The sequence below is a fragment of the Zeus faber genome (genome assembly GCF_960531495.2).
Source record: "Zeus faber genome assembly, chromosome: 4".
NCBI lineage: Eukaryota > Metazoa > Chordata > Actinopteri > Zeiformes > Zeidae > Zeus > Zeus faber.
In genome coordinates this window covers 8352057-8366809 of record NC_137191.1, presented here as the reverse complement: position 1 = coordinate 8366809, position 14753 = coordinate 8352057, and the positions used below count along the sequence as shown (strand labels likewise).

The window sequence follows — 14753 nt, the reverse complement described above, 5'->3', positions numbered from 1 at the left end:
TGTTTATGTTTTTCCAGGTACATGTTGTTTGTTTGTTTGTTGTTTGGTTCTATGTTTACTTGTCCCACCTGTGGTGATTCTCCCCCTCTTGGAGTAGTAATGATGATTAGTTGTTTTAAGACCAAAACATGGTAAGATGGTTCTCCAAAGAGGGGGGTTGGTGGTGGTCTTGAAAAAAAGAAAAAAAAAAAAAGAAAAAAAAAGCTGTGGTCTTGTCATCCTACAGGTCGTCCACAGGACAGAGTTATTGCAGCATATCTTGATTATTAAAGAATTAATAAAGAGTTGCATTGCAGGTTGAGAAGTTGAACTCGACTTACAGACCAGCTCTGTCCTAGTTGTAATGGCATACGTACTCTGTGTTGTATGCCAAGCATGCTGACAGGTGAACAAAAATAAAAGAATAAAAATAATAAATCTAAATAAAAGAGTAGTTAGCGAGGTTTTGAGTTTCTCTTCAAATTCTCTTCCGTCCCAGTTTGTGCTGATGTGTAAACATGGATGTAATCTATTGGTTAAAGTGGTAATCCGTGAGATTATTTTGTTTAAAAAGATCACATATGTGATACCTGTGTCTTAGCTGGTGCTAACAAACAGCCGTTCAATGCATTTGCATTATGCATGTGTATCTCTGGTATATACAGTATGTATATATATATATATATATATATATATATATGCTATTACAGTACATCCACTGGTGGCGGGGTCCACCTTTCCCATTGTAGCTTTGAAGGGAATTCCAGAACTGAGAGGATCCTATTGTTTGCTGCTTTTTTTTTTACATGTAAAACAAGGTGAAAACATAGCACTCGGTGATGGAGCTTTGAGAAACCCTCTTCCCTAACAAGCGTCACACCACTAAGCCATGACAGGTTGTTGATTGTTGTTCTCATGTTCTCAAATCCCACTTCAGCCGTGCCTATAAACCACTGGGATATTTGCTGAACGGGGGATGTGAAGAAGTCGTCCTTGTGCAAGACACCAAACCCCGTACTGCTCCAATAATAGAGATGAGAAAAAAAAAACACTTTATAAAGGTGATCCATTTAACAGGATGGCAACAGGAAGATTATCATCAATTTGACACAAAATATAAACTCTGGATTAAAGGAATCATATCAATAACCGCGTGCCATACGATCAATACCAGCAGCGCTTTCGCTGAATACCCTCTTTTGGGAAAGAGGTAAGAACTCGTCTTTATTTTACACATTCATCTCGCTCTGCGGCGCTCTCCTCCGGTTTGCATCGTCTGAGTTCGGTATCGATCACGTGAACGCGAAGGACCCCACCACCGCAACCCAGACGGGCGCGCGGAGAACCCATTTCTGTATTACTCGAGCGCACCGAGGAATGAGTTATACAAAAACAAAAAACAACATAAGCACCGCCGAAGGGGATAAGCCGACGCCCTCCGGGCGTTGCACTTCATTGATATTGATCTGGATGTTAAATCTCCTTCTCTCGCAAAAACAATCGCACGGAGGCATCGGCGGTGGCTCCTGTCGGGTCCCCCCCCCCCTCGGCCCACACAGCGGCGTATTATTTCCACAAAGACGGCGGAAAAAAACCCCCCAAAAAACGAGCAACATGCCGTGGGGGCCACAACAATAGCGTAACGCGGACTCTATTCACGCATTGCCTAGATACCGCGTTGAGCCGCCGTACGGACACAAACATGAAAGCCGGAAAAACAGGTAATTGGCCAAGACCGCAACAAAGGGGCGCGGAATACATTCGGTTACACACGGCTCCACGAGGGCTTTTATTTTCCACACAGTCCGTAATAATCAAGATCTTTGAGCCGTAGCCCATGGGGAGACGGCTCCGGCGCGGGTCGAGGGTTTTTTTTCCATTCGTTTGTTTCTCTTCGATTTTACAAACACACTCGGAGTCTTTGTGCGATAGAATCCGCCTCACCCGACGCCTCGGACCATCTCGGTATACTCCCGTTGTCAGACAGAAACACACGCACACACACACACACACACACACACACACACACACACACACACACACACACACACACACACACATACACACACACACACACACACACACACACACACACACTCTCCCTGCGGACAGAAATCCATTCACTCACAACAACAACAACAACAACAACAACAACAACAACAACAACAACAACAACAACAACAACACAAACACGACACATGGGCACGGCCGCAAGTATTTTGTTTTTTTTCTCCCGGATTGGATCTCCAATCCGAGACACGTGAAACCCTAACCCTCAAGTGTCTATTTCAGCCCGTTCCGTCAAAGTTCTCCCCCGTTTTTATATTGGAATCTATCTCTTCTTGTCTGGAAAAAAAGGGGAGCGAGGAGAAAAAAGAGCGAGAGGAGTTGGTGACATTCAGCAGGTGTGCGTCGTATCCCGTGGCTTATAAATCACCGTGGGGAGGGCGTGCGACAGCCGGGAGGAAACAGACTTTCTGGGCTAACGGCGCGATCTGCCGCCCAAATCACAGCAATCCTTCCAAGGTGTGAGAAACAGAAGATTTACAGTAGTCGGGCTGAAAGGCGGATGGATTATGTGTATGATGTGTGAGTGTGTGCGTGTGTGTGTGTGTGTGCGTGTGTGTATGCGTGTGTTATGGCAGAGCTGACTCCACATCTGGAGTCTCCATCTGCTTTGTTCTGGTGTTAGAAGCTGGTGTGCTCTTACTACACTGATTTGGGGAGATTTTGGGATGTGTGTGTGTGTGTGTGTGTGTGTGTGTGTGTGTGTGTTTGTGCATGCATTTCAGGATGTGTGTGTTAGGGATGTGCTTGTACCGGTATCAACTAATCTCGAGTATCAGTATTGGAAATAAATTGCCCAAATACAAAAAAAAAAAATGTGAAATGATTATTAAAGAAAACAACTTCATTCTCTTGTCGTAACTTTCCTTTCTTTTCTTTCTGGTTTTCTTTTTTTGAGAAAAACAAAAAGAGATGCTGTACTACACACAAATACAAGGTTTGATCAAACAGTCCTCAGTTCTAAGTTCTTAGTATTTATGCGCCGTACCTTTCATCGCAATCTCCCAAAGTTCTGGCCTCTGCCTTCACACCGTTCTTAGCGGTTCGAATGTAATTACATCGCTTTTCTCTCTGCCTCATTTTGGTGTTTGGGATAAAAATAATAATAATAAAAAAAAAAATCACATGGGGTGATATCAGGTGGTATCAGAAAAACATTTTTATTTTATTTTTTTCCGACCGCAAATTCTTGATTAGAGACAGTGGCGTCCGAAGGAGCCTTGAGCCACGTGCGGGAAACATCGTTTTATCTCCTCGTTTTATCCATCTGGGAATTTTTCACCTTTATCAAAGACCTGCTTGAATATTTGGCCGTGAGGTACAAACCGAATGACGAATAATATAAAAAAAGGTATTTTGTGTGCGTGCCTGTGTGTGTGTGTGCGTGCTTGCGCGCGCGCGCGTGTGTGTGTGTGTGCGTGCGTGCGTGCGTGCGTGGGTATCTTCAGGGAGGCAGCTAATAACGAATAAGACCTTGCTCCCATGCTCTACAAAAGCCGCGTCAACATGAGATGACTTCCCTGTTGCCGCTCTACAATAACACACACACACACACACACGTGCGCACGCATGCACGCACACACACAAATGCACGTAACAGGGAAATCTTTATGTACTCCGGGCCCTTGGCATTATTTCCCTCTACAATCAGGCGTTACATTCCTCAACATTAACAGCACCGAGACCATGGGAACCAGGCAGCATCCATCCAGGTTGTCAGCAGCTGTGTTTGCTTCTGAATCCCCAGGGAGCGCTGTACCCCGTGGAGGGACGGCGTCCTAATGATCTTTAAACGACTCCGCCGGACAAATCACCTGCTCAAAGCACTTAAGATGAAATTGCTTCCATCCCTGTGTAATGGATGAGCTAATTACCGCCAGCCTGACACCGTTGGACATAAATATTGACGTCTGTCGATGTACACATGGATGCACGAGATAAAAGTCAAGGGCAGCCACACCCGTGATCGCGCCCGGCAGATCCCCCGCACTTTAACAGGTTTTTAAAAGAGGCGGCGTGCTGTGTGACCACTGTGCCGTCTGCCGCTGTCACAGAGGGAACACAGATATCCTGGACTAAACATTGTGGTAATCACAGGCTGCTCTGCGAGACCGCATTGTACTTTTCTCTTGAAGGAATAGTTTAGCCTGTTTTTTTTCCACTGTATTATCGTCACCACCCTCATGTAATATGTAGATAGGTTTCATTCCTGCAGCAGTTCAGCCTTTTCTCAAGTTGGTTTTATTGCAAAATTCTATGTTTGCTCATGCTATTTTCATTGCCGTGCCACAGTGTTGCTACCGGTTGGTAGTCCAAAATGGTGAAGTGAAAATAGCAATTCAAAAAAAAAAAGGTTGGTGTGGCCGGGTGGGGTGACTGGCCGGTTGCGGTAGGGAGAGCGGGAAGGTGGTGGGCTACGCCTGCTCGCCTAAGGGGCGGGCGGAGTGTCGGTCTTGTTGGTGCGTGACCTTGCCCCGGGCCTGCGGTCTGTGTCCGTGGCCCCGGTTCTGACAGACACACACACACACACACACACACACACACACACACACACACACACACACACACACACACACACACACATACATACAGGCGAGCTCATCACAGGCACACACACCATGCATAGCAAATAGCGCCAGCAAACAGAGGATTTAGCAATGAAGTAATTTTCCCGGAAATTATACTAGAATGAGAGTGGAGAACAACAACAATAGTAATAACAACAATAAACAATAAACAAGAAACAATAACAATAATAATTCCCATTGCGCTGGGTTTTATTTATCTTGCCGTTTTTCGGGCTAAAAGTATCTGAAACATGACAACGGCAGTACACAGAGACACACTTGAGGTCTCATTAGAACAGGGACTAATCAGATGTCTTGTCTTCAAGTTTGATCAGCATCGATCTACATTTGGAAAATAAATAAGTGAAAAACTGTCGTCATTTCATTAGTTTCAGGAGCGGGCCACTCTCATTCTCGTACAATTTCCGGGAAATTGCCTGTACGGCTGTGAATGGAAGTGGTAAAATTGCCAGGACAAGTACATAATGTAAGGGTGAAGCCAAATCCAAATACTGAAAATTGAATACCGGCAAAGCACAAATAGTTTTAACAAATATTTACCTCACACAAATATTCCAAAAATTATTTGTTTTCGGAAAGAAAAAAATATATATTATGAGGAAAAGTCCAATCTGAACCGTGGCGCTCGGCTGCAAAGACAATAAACTGAAATATGTCCAGTCTCTAGTGAGACAAGTCTTTGTTAAAAATGCTACTCAGACCCTCAACGTGTCTTTTAGAGTTAGGGACTGAGCACTACATGATGTATGTCAGTTCAAGAAGTGTGAAGTGCTTCGAGTGCAGGGACATTCGGCACAAGCGCTTCCCTTGCCCGCCGGCTGCACCAGAGCGAGGAGCTGTAGAAGAAAGCGGACAGGGAGAGGGAGAACGGGTGGAGAACGCTCCTTCTCCGGGGGCAGAGAGTGTAGGAAGGGTTGAAAATGATCACACTGATTAAATAACATTGGGTTAGCGTTATCCTGTCCGGGAACGTGGCCTCTGTCCCCGCTCCGTCAGCGGGGGGTGGAAGCGAGTCCGTCCGGGAGGGGCGGGGAAACAGGGAGGTGGAAACCGAAACGCTGGTCTCTGAAACACGCATCTACACAGGAATGGAACTGTCCCTTGCCTCATCTATCCTGGCATTATCATGGCATGTGTGAAAAGGGTTTGAGCAGCCACACCTGACCTGGGTCTAGGTAATTGGGGACCCAGGATCAGAGTGGCTGCACACCTGTTGCTGGTTGGTTGGTATAACGAGCAACGGGTAAAAGCCCCATCCCCACACACACCAAGAGAGAGGAGCCCTCGTCATGACCTGTGTCAAAGTGGTCCGGGGCTTGTTCTATCAAGCCCCCTCTCCACAATAAACTTGTGTGTTTTCCACAAGCCTGTCTTCTGTGTCTCTGTTCCGGAGGTCCCTGAACACGCCACTTGGGTGGCGCGTGGTAGGGAAAACTGCCACAAGCTGCATGTGTGAATAGTGAAAATCACGAGCGGTGCTGGGAAGGTTATTCCAGTAATTTACCGGGAACTATGTGTGAAAGGGGCTTAAGAGGCAGACTGTATGTTCTGTCAAGCGAATGCTCAAAACTTATATTTTCTGCTCTGTCTTCAACTTTTCAATTAGTCTACGCAGTTGTTTTTGAATAGGTTTTTTTTTTTTTTTATCATTTTAATGTTTAAAAAAGTTAAGAGTCTATAAAAAGAAGAGTTGAAAAAAATTGAGGTAAGAGAAAAAAAACAGGATGGGGTTTAATAGTGTAAGAAGGGGATGGTGAATGTTTATTTGCTCCTTTTGAAGTTGCCTGTGTGACAATTGGCTCATGGATAAAGATCATTGTGTAAATGCTCTGTGTAAGTCTTTTTTCAAAATGGAGAGATTTTGGCCAGCAGTGTGAGAAGGCCACGGTGGATGTCTATGTGTCTAGGAGATTCTGAATGGAAAGAAACAGAAATTAGGAAGAAATATAATGCAAGTAAGAAAAGTTATATGATGGTAAAATCAGAGAAAATAATTTGCTGAGGAACACTTATTCTAACCCTGTTTTTAATTGATTTCATTCTTTTAATAATTTCATTGCTACCTTGTAAATGTATTTTGCTTTGCTTTTATTGTCACTATCTGATGGCCTTCTTTGAATGTAAAGCACTTTGAGTTACACATTGTGTATGAAAGGTGCAATAGAAATAAAGATTATTATTATTATAATTATTATTATTAATATTACAAAGTGTCTTCAAATGTAGGAAAATGTGAAGTGGGGACATTAAAACAGACAACTTACCGATCACGCAGAATGGTTTTCTGGCAAAGCGCAGGCGCCCCTGCCATCCTCGGTATCGGCAGCAGCATCCGGACGACCAGATCCGCATGATGTACTCCAAACCAAACACCACGATCATCACAAACTCCTGCAGGAAGGTCAGTGTGGATGAGAACCAAAGCTTCTCTTCACAGTCAAGGATTCATATCGAGCTGGGCTTTTCATTGAAGTAATGTCTGTTCACCGGTTTGGAAATATTTCTTATATTAATATGTGATTTTTTTTTTTATGGATAAAATAAACAGTGAGATTAGAAGCAAATGTGTGGTCTGTTAATGCATCAAAATAACAGGCTAGAAGAGAATATGACAAGCTAGTGGGATCAAAAGATCTTAAGACTAAAAGCCAAATAAACGCATTAATGGACAATATGCACGGCACATAAACTCCTTGTAAAGCCCTTTACTGTGATTATTTTAAGTGATGGTAATAGCAGGAACAGCATTTCCTCTGTTCTTCTCTCTGAGAAAGAGAATTCCCCTTGAAGAGAATCGTCTCTTTATGTGTTCGAATTCCCACTCCGTGCAGAGAGCCGCTCATTTAAAGCAAAACCCTCCCGTCTTCGAGGCCTTGTGTTACCTCTGAACATTATAGCACCACACACACACACACACACACACACACACACACACACGTGATGAGAGTGGTGAATGTGAGGGAGAAGCCTTGAGCATAACATTTGGTAAAAAAAAATGCAATGCACTTACATGTAATACTTACACGTAAGTGCAATATAAAAAAAATGATATACAAAATAAGCAGTTAAAAAAACAATTATTCTAAACTTTTAAACTGTGTTCACTGTACACCTAGAGTGTATAGCTCCTGTATATCAACAGTGTATACATACTGTGAACCTATAGTGTATACATACTGTATATCAACAGTGTATACATACTGTGAACCTATAGTGTATACATACTGTGTACCTAGAGTGTATAGCTACTGTATATCAACAGTGTATACATACTGTGAACCTAGAGTGTATACCTACTGTATATCAACAGTGTATACATACTGTGAACCTATAGTGTATACATACTGTGTACCTAGAGTGTATACCTACTGTATATTAAAAGTGTGTACATACTGTATACCTAGAGTGTATAACTACTGTATATCAACAGTGTATACATATTGTGAACCTAGAGTGTATACATACTGTGTACCAAGAGTGTATAGCTACTGTATATTAACAGTGTGTACATACTGTATACCTACAGTGTATACATACTGTGTACCTACAGTGTATACATACTGTGTACCTACATTGTATACCTACTGTATATCAACAGTGTATACATACTGTATACCTACAGTGTATACATACTGTGTACTTACATTGCATACCTATTGTATATCAACAGTGTATAAATACTGTCTATTTACAGTGTATACATACTGTATACCTACAGTGTATACATACTGTGTACCTACAGTGTACACCTACTATATATCGACAGTGTATACATACTGTGTACCTACAGTGTACACCTACTATATATCGACAATGTATACATACTGTGTACCTTCAGTGTATACATTCTGTGTACCTACATTGTATACCTTCTGTAAATCAACAATGTATACATACTGTATACCGACAGAGTAAACATACTGTGTACCTACAGTGTACACCTACTATATATCGACAGTGTATACATACTGTGTACCTAGAGTGTATACATACTGTATATCGACAGTGTATACCTACTGTGTAGCTAGAGTGTATACCTACTGTATATCGACAGTGTATACCTACTGTGTACCTAGAGTGTATACCTACTGTATATTGACAGTGTATACATACTGTATACTTACAGTGTATACCTACTGTATACCTACTGTATACTGGCAGTGTATACGTACAGGCCACAAGTCAAACTTATTCATTCCAATACGTTTTTGGTAAAACTATGCTTAGAACAGAACTGGTTCAAACTGTCTCAATAACTGAACAGGATTTTTTGCCTCATAAGGGTCCAGCCTCATTTGTTGCTGTGGCTTAAGCATTGTATTACAGCACCAAATCACTGCAGTGCGACAGGAAAGTATTTGTGGGGACACACGGGTTCTCTCAAAGTAAAGTTGTTGTGCTTCATTACGTCGCATCGCTCAGGAACAACATTAGGATTTATGACTGTTACCTTGGAATGGGGTGCACCTCGCTTTTACACACCTCCATTGACAGATTTTTATATGAACACAAATACATGTGCTGGTGCCACATAATATATGAACAGAAAATGAGATTTTTTTTTTTACTGCATTTCGAGGCAATGGGGTTTGATTCATCCATTTCGCCATGGCCACGTTCGAACACCCATCTCTCTCTCTTCTCTGTGAGTCATCCTACACAGGCGCAGCAAATCTTTTACTATTTGGATGAACAATACATGAGGGTTGAAAAATGTATACATGCATTGTGCTTATCATTATGCATATCATTATACATGTCATTATGAATATGCACATCATGCATTATCACACAACACAATTATCTTTCAGTTAGCCTGTCGCACTGCGCTGGACGGCCGTATGCAGTGAATGCATTGTCCTAACATGTTGAGTCGAAGGAAATATGGAGCAGTTCAAAATACTTGCACAACTGTATTTATTTATTTCACCAGTATGTTCTTTGTTATAATCATACAGTATGTTCTTAGCGTGTCAAGTCAAGGGGCCTTCTCAACATGTTCTCAGTGGGTCCTTCTACTGCTCGCGGATCAGCTTTATTTAAATATAAATATGTTTTTCTGAAGTATCATTCTTCCTCCCTTATGAAAACAGGACATTGTTATGTGTATTCTTTTTTCTCTGTCCATCCATCCATCTATCGATTCATCCATCCATCTATCAATCTATCAATCTATCCATCTATCAATCTATCAGTCTATCTGTCTATCTGTCTATCTATCAATCTATCCGTCTATCCGTCTATCCGTCTGTCTGTCTGTCTGTCTGTCTGCCTGTCTATCTATCTATCTATCTATCTATCTATCTATCTATCTATCTATCTATCTATCTATCTATCTATCTATCTATCTATCTATCTATCTATCTATCTATCTATCTATCTATCTATCTATCTATCTGTCTATCTATCTGTCTATCTATCTATCTATCTATCTATCTGTCTATCTATCTGTCTATCTATCTATCTATCTGTCCATCTTTGGATGCTCAGCCTCTCACCAGGATGAGGAGACAGTAGGAGGAGAAGTCCTGATGAGCTGGGATGGTTGAGAACACGGAGAGGACCAAGCAGCTGAAGACCAGGACAAACCTAAAAAGAAGAAAAACAAAAGGAAACCACAAATAAACATAGAGAAAAGAAGTGGGTATAGCAGTAAAGTAAGACCAGCCATGACTCCTCCTGTGGTTTTTCTTTCCCAGCTCAACCCCGGAACATCTTCAAAAGCGTCTCAGCTTTTTGTTTTATCTGAAGCAGGATCTCCCAAAATGAAACAATCCTGGCACCGTCCCCCATACAGTATTCCTCAATTACAGACATTTACACAAAAAGTTCCCAATGTGTATTTTCATTTATTTTTTGGTTCATTGTATCTGAGTGGAAAACATCACAATGCTGGCGTCCCGAGGAAGCTCGAGTAAATGCCGAGAATTGCATTCAACTTTGTGACCCGGTCTTGGTGTGGAAGGCAGAGCAGTGGAAGAACAACCTGGCAGCTCAATCAAAAAAAAAAAAAAAAAAAAGAACCAATTTCCTCTCTGCGATATGTCTGAACCGTCATTATTCCATTTCCTGAGATATCATGTTATTCGTGCTTGTTTGTGCTACATGATTTAGTTGAAACACGCAGTGAAGCTGCGGCTATAGGAAAACACACCACATCCGAGCGTTTCCGCACGTTGACCTTTCCCACTTGAGCCAAGAAGCCGCCATAGACACCCATCTTCATAATCATACCATGCTTTCTTTTTTTCCATCACATAAATGTGAAATATGAGTTGAGCGAGTCACCTTCCAAAAAACGCATCATTGTCTGAAACCTCAGCGTTGGGTTTAGAGTTATGGTGGTCCTTCATATTAAACGGTTAGAGCACATCTGTATCTGATCATCCCACATCTCTTCTCTGAGCTCCGCAGCCTGTGTTTTTCTCTTCATTTCAGCCTTCATCCAACGAGAGGTTTTGTCGAGCGTGCGAGCCTGTTGTCAGCTCCACATCCAGACTCTACAAACCATTGCTGCAACAATAACCGGTGGGTAGGGATCCAAACTGGACCCAAACACTCAATCAATTAATCCATCCAATTGTATTTGTAGACTCCAATGCAATGTGCTTTATATAAAATAATATACAAAAATAAATACCATTTTATATATATACATAAATAATTAATAATAATAAAAATATAAATACTGCTACTACTACTACTATTACTACTTCTACTACTACTACTACTACAAATAATAATAATGTCATATAACATACTAAAAATAAGAGCAGTAATAAAAAAGCCCAACCCACGCACATAACAAACTACATTAACCACAATTAACTAAATTCAATTATTAAGACCTTCCTAAGTAAATGCAAGGCATTGACATCACAACTGTTGAGTGTTGTATCTGGACAAGCCAGTGTAATTTTCTGTATTTACTGCAAAGAAACATTAACCAAATAGTGTCACAGTAAGCATAAGCTGCTGGATCATTAAGTTGGTGCAAGTCTTTATCAATTCTAAAGACTAAATCATTTCAAAACAATATATGCTGTATATATTTAAATGAATGACTTACTTTTTTAAATACTAACAATTTTGTGCTGTGTAGCAATTAATTGTCTTCTTTCTTACTGACTCATCTATGTAGAAACCTTACTATCGGTCCCTTGATGCCAATATCCGTGATGTGCCAATGAGATAAAAGAGGCTCTCTACCAGCCGGGGGAGGGCAGTGGGGAAGCTTTCCTCTGAATGGCGCCTGTGTGAAGAGGCAGGGTGGGCTGGGGGGCTGGGGGTCTGGTGGGCTGGGGGGCTGGGTGGGGGGCAGGGGGGGGGGGGGCTCACAGTTCCATATCCTTCCCTGGGCTCTGCTGGCGTGACCCCAGTTGAGCCCCCTCTACCCTCTGGAGAGCCAAAATGGAGGTCAGGATTTTCCATGGCTTAGAGGATGGTTATGTCATTATTTGAGTTCAGCCTGTGGGCCCATACCACAACAGAGGAGTCAAATGAGACTTTTAAAATGAGCGGGTTAAATGAAAAACGACAAAAAAAAAAAATTAAAAAAAAAAGGAAAACCTGTGTTTGATATCAAAAGTTGCTGTTTCACAGTTGCCACTTCCAATGCTGTAAACAATGGGGATACTAACAGGGGTAAAACATTCACTGACAGGCATTGTGACGCTGTCAGCTGAAAAACAAGCTCCTTGTCACTAACACACCTACGCCTCTCAAACTCCCAAGGTTGTCAGACTGAAATTACACTCCACCATCCAAAGCCACTTCTGTGTTTTCATTAATTTCATAAAAAAACACAAAAAAACGGAAGAAGAGAATTGAGGTCCAGGTCCAGCATCATTAATTCCCCAATCTTGCTTTATTAAGGGTACAGCCCGCAGGTCTAGGCCCACAGGGTTGCTTTTGTTCTGATTTTTATTTTTATTTTTCACCTTGGAATTTTTCCAGCAGAAAGTTTCTGGTGCACAGCAACCATCAAAGCCACGTAAATGTCTGAAGCGTCGTCGGATTCGTGGCAGTTCAGACATTTTGTGGTCCAAGTTTGATAATATCGATTTATATTTGGAGCAGGAATTAGTGAAAAAACATTGCCAACATATAGCCGAATGTTGGTGGAGTTGGGTGGGCTGTGGTGGTGGAGCCAGCTGGAGTGATGACATCATCATCCAACTTGTTATATACAGTATGTGCATGGTGTGGCTCTGCAGGGGGCTTTCACGTGGGGCGAGGTGCGTGGTGTGCTGCGGTCTAGAATCCATTTGTACGTATTGGTTGCTTCGCACAGGATCTGCACTGAATCAAGACGAGACGGAGCCGATGCTGCTTTCCCTGGGAACTCGTAAAATTGTAACTCCCATTTGTAGGACGTAATGCTGCGTTCCATGGGATCTGTGAATATTTGTTCCCATGTTTTCCATGTTTGAACTGATGCTGCGTTCCATGGGAAGTAGGAATACTGTAATATGTGACTAATGTGATGAACCTGAACCCTATGCATTGCTGTCTGCAGATATATTTATTGTTATAATAATAATAATAATAATAATAATCATCATCATAATAATAATATTAATATTAATAATTATAATAATTATAATTATAATAAAAAAATTAATAATAATAATAATAATAATAATAATAATAATAATAATAACATAATAATAACAATAATTATTATTATGTTATTATTATTATTATTATTATTATTATTATTATTATTATTATTATTATTATTTTCAAACTAGTTTGTTCTAGTGTAGTCTTTGTTGCTGTGTGTCCTGCACTGATAGGATCCAGGGCATCCAGAGCACACACTCACTGCACAACTGCAGGATGCCTCTTCACCTTCCGAAGTGTCACAAAAACACACAGGGACGGCCCCAACTACACAGATATGCTCCAGCAATGTGTCAAACACATATGTACTGCCGCCCCCTCAAATACTCACCACTCTTCAACTCAAACACACACACACACACACACACACACACACACACACACACACACACACACACACACATTCGGCAAGCATGAAGTGTCGCTTAATTTTGCATAATTGGGTTGATTCGCTCGAAAACATGGCAGCAAGGCCAAACAATCACACAAATTATATCCACACAATGGAAAGCGTAAGGTACATTGTGCTGTATTATCAACGTTTTTCGTCATCATCTGCAGAGAGAAAAACACATCTGTGTTTTGGTTTCTCCTTTATTTATGTAATCTGCCGAGATGTTGAACGCACCTGGAAGGCAGGACCTTGAATCTGTTTTTGGTGACGGCCCACTCCTCATATTTCGCTTACCGTGTGTCCACACAGCCAATGGCACCATAGAGGTCAAGGATTAGCGCGCAATTATTTCACCAAGAGGCTGATTTGGATTGTAAAAGCGATGAGGAACATGGCCTGAAGATGTTATTGGAAATGCATTTCGGTAAATCAGTGCAGGCCATTAGAGACAACGGCCACCGCCTTCGACAGGAAAAATGTTCTGCCTGCAAGCGGAGTGAATAAAACCTGCCGACCGCCAGATACGCTTTGATATCAAACCGCTTTCTCTGCTAATCATACAACGTCCCTGTCCTCGCTGTCCATGGTCCTGAACCTTGTGATTGGCAAAACCTCCCTGCGCCTTTTGGTGGGACCAAACGTGATGCGAAAGTCTCTCGGTCACTTGCGCTTTCCGAGCGGTAAATATAGACATTTAGATACGGCAGCAACAGTTGATAGTTGTGTCAATCAGCGGCTCTCCCTTCACCCTCTGCATTCTGAGCGGCTATTTAGACTCCGTCTGCAGGGGACCCTGCCACTGGAAACCGGGACCGCGGTCAGAGTTCAAGGCGGGGTCAGCCAGGGCCAGATCTGCCAGATGCTTTGGCCGACAGCAGCCTTCTCATATACCGTTTACTGGGTCGCAGACATTTTAAACGTGGACTAACTGGGCTTTTTCACCCTGCTTCTCCTATAAAGCTGAAGTGGAGGAAGGACTAAGGGAAACATGTGTCACATTAATGTCAGCTCGGTATTATCCCCAGCCACTTTACGGGGAGACAAGGATTTTAAAGTGAAGCCTTAAATGCAATGAAAATACCTGGGAGAGTTTATAAAAA

The 14753-nt window shown here is 42.0% G+C and overlaps 1 protein-coding gene across 1 annotated transcript in view; it reads right to left on the bottom strand.

Annotated features, from left to right (window-relative positions):
- LOC307229259 (potassium voltage-gated channel subfamily KQT member 5-like) overlaps positions 1–14753 on the bottom strand; it is a gene marked incomplete at both ends in the record, with an annotated part of 102130 nt that overhangs the window by 16722 nt on the left and 70655 nt on the right. The window contains 2 exons of the mRNA XM_079999212.1: positions 6899–7025; positions 10133–10223. Of these exons, the coding sequence (XP_079855338.1) occupies positions 6899–7025; positions 10133–10223 (218 nt within the window). The remainder of the gene's footprint in view (positions 1–6898; positions 7026–10132; positions 10224–14753) is intronic.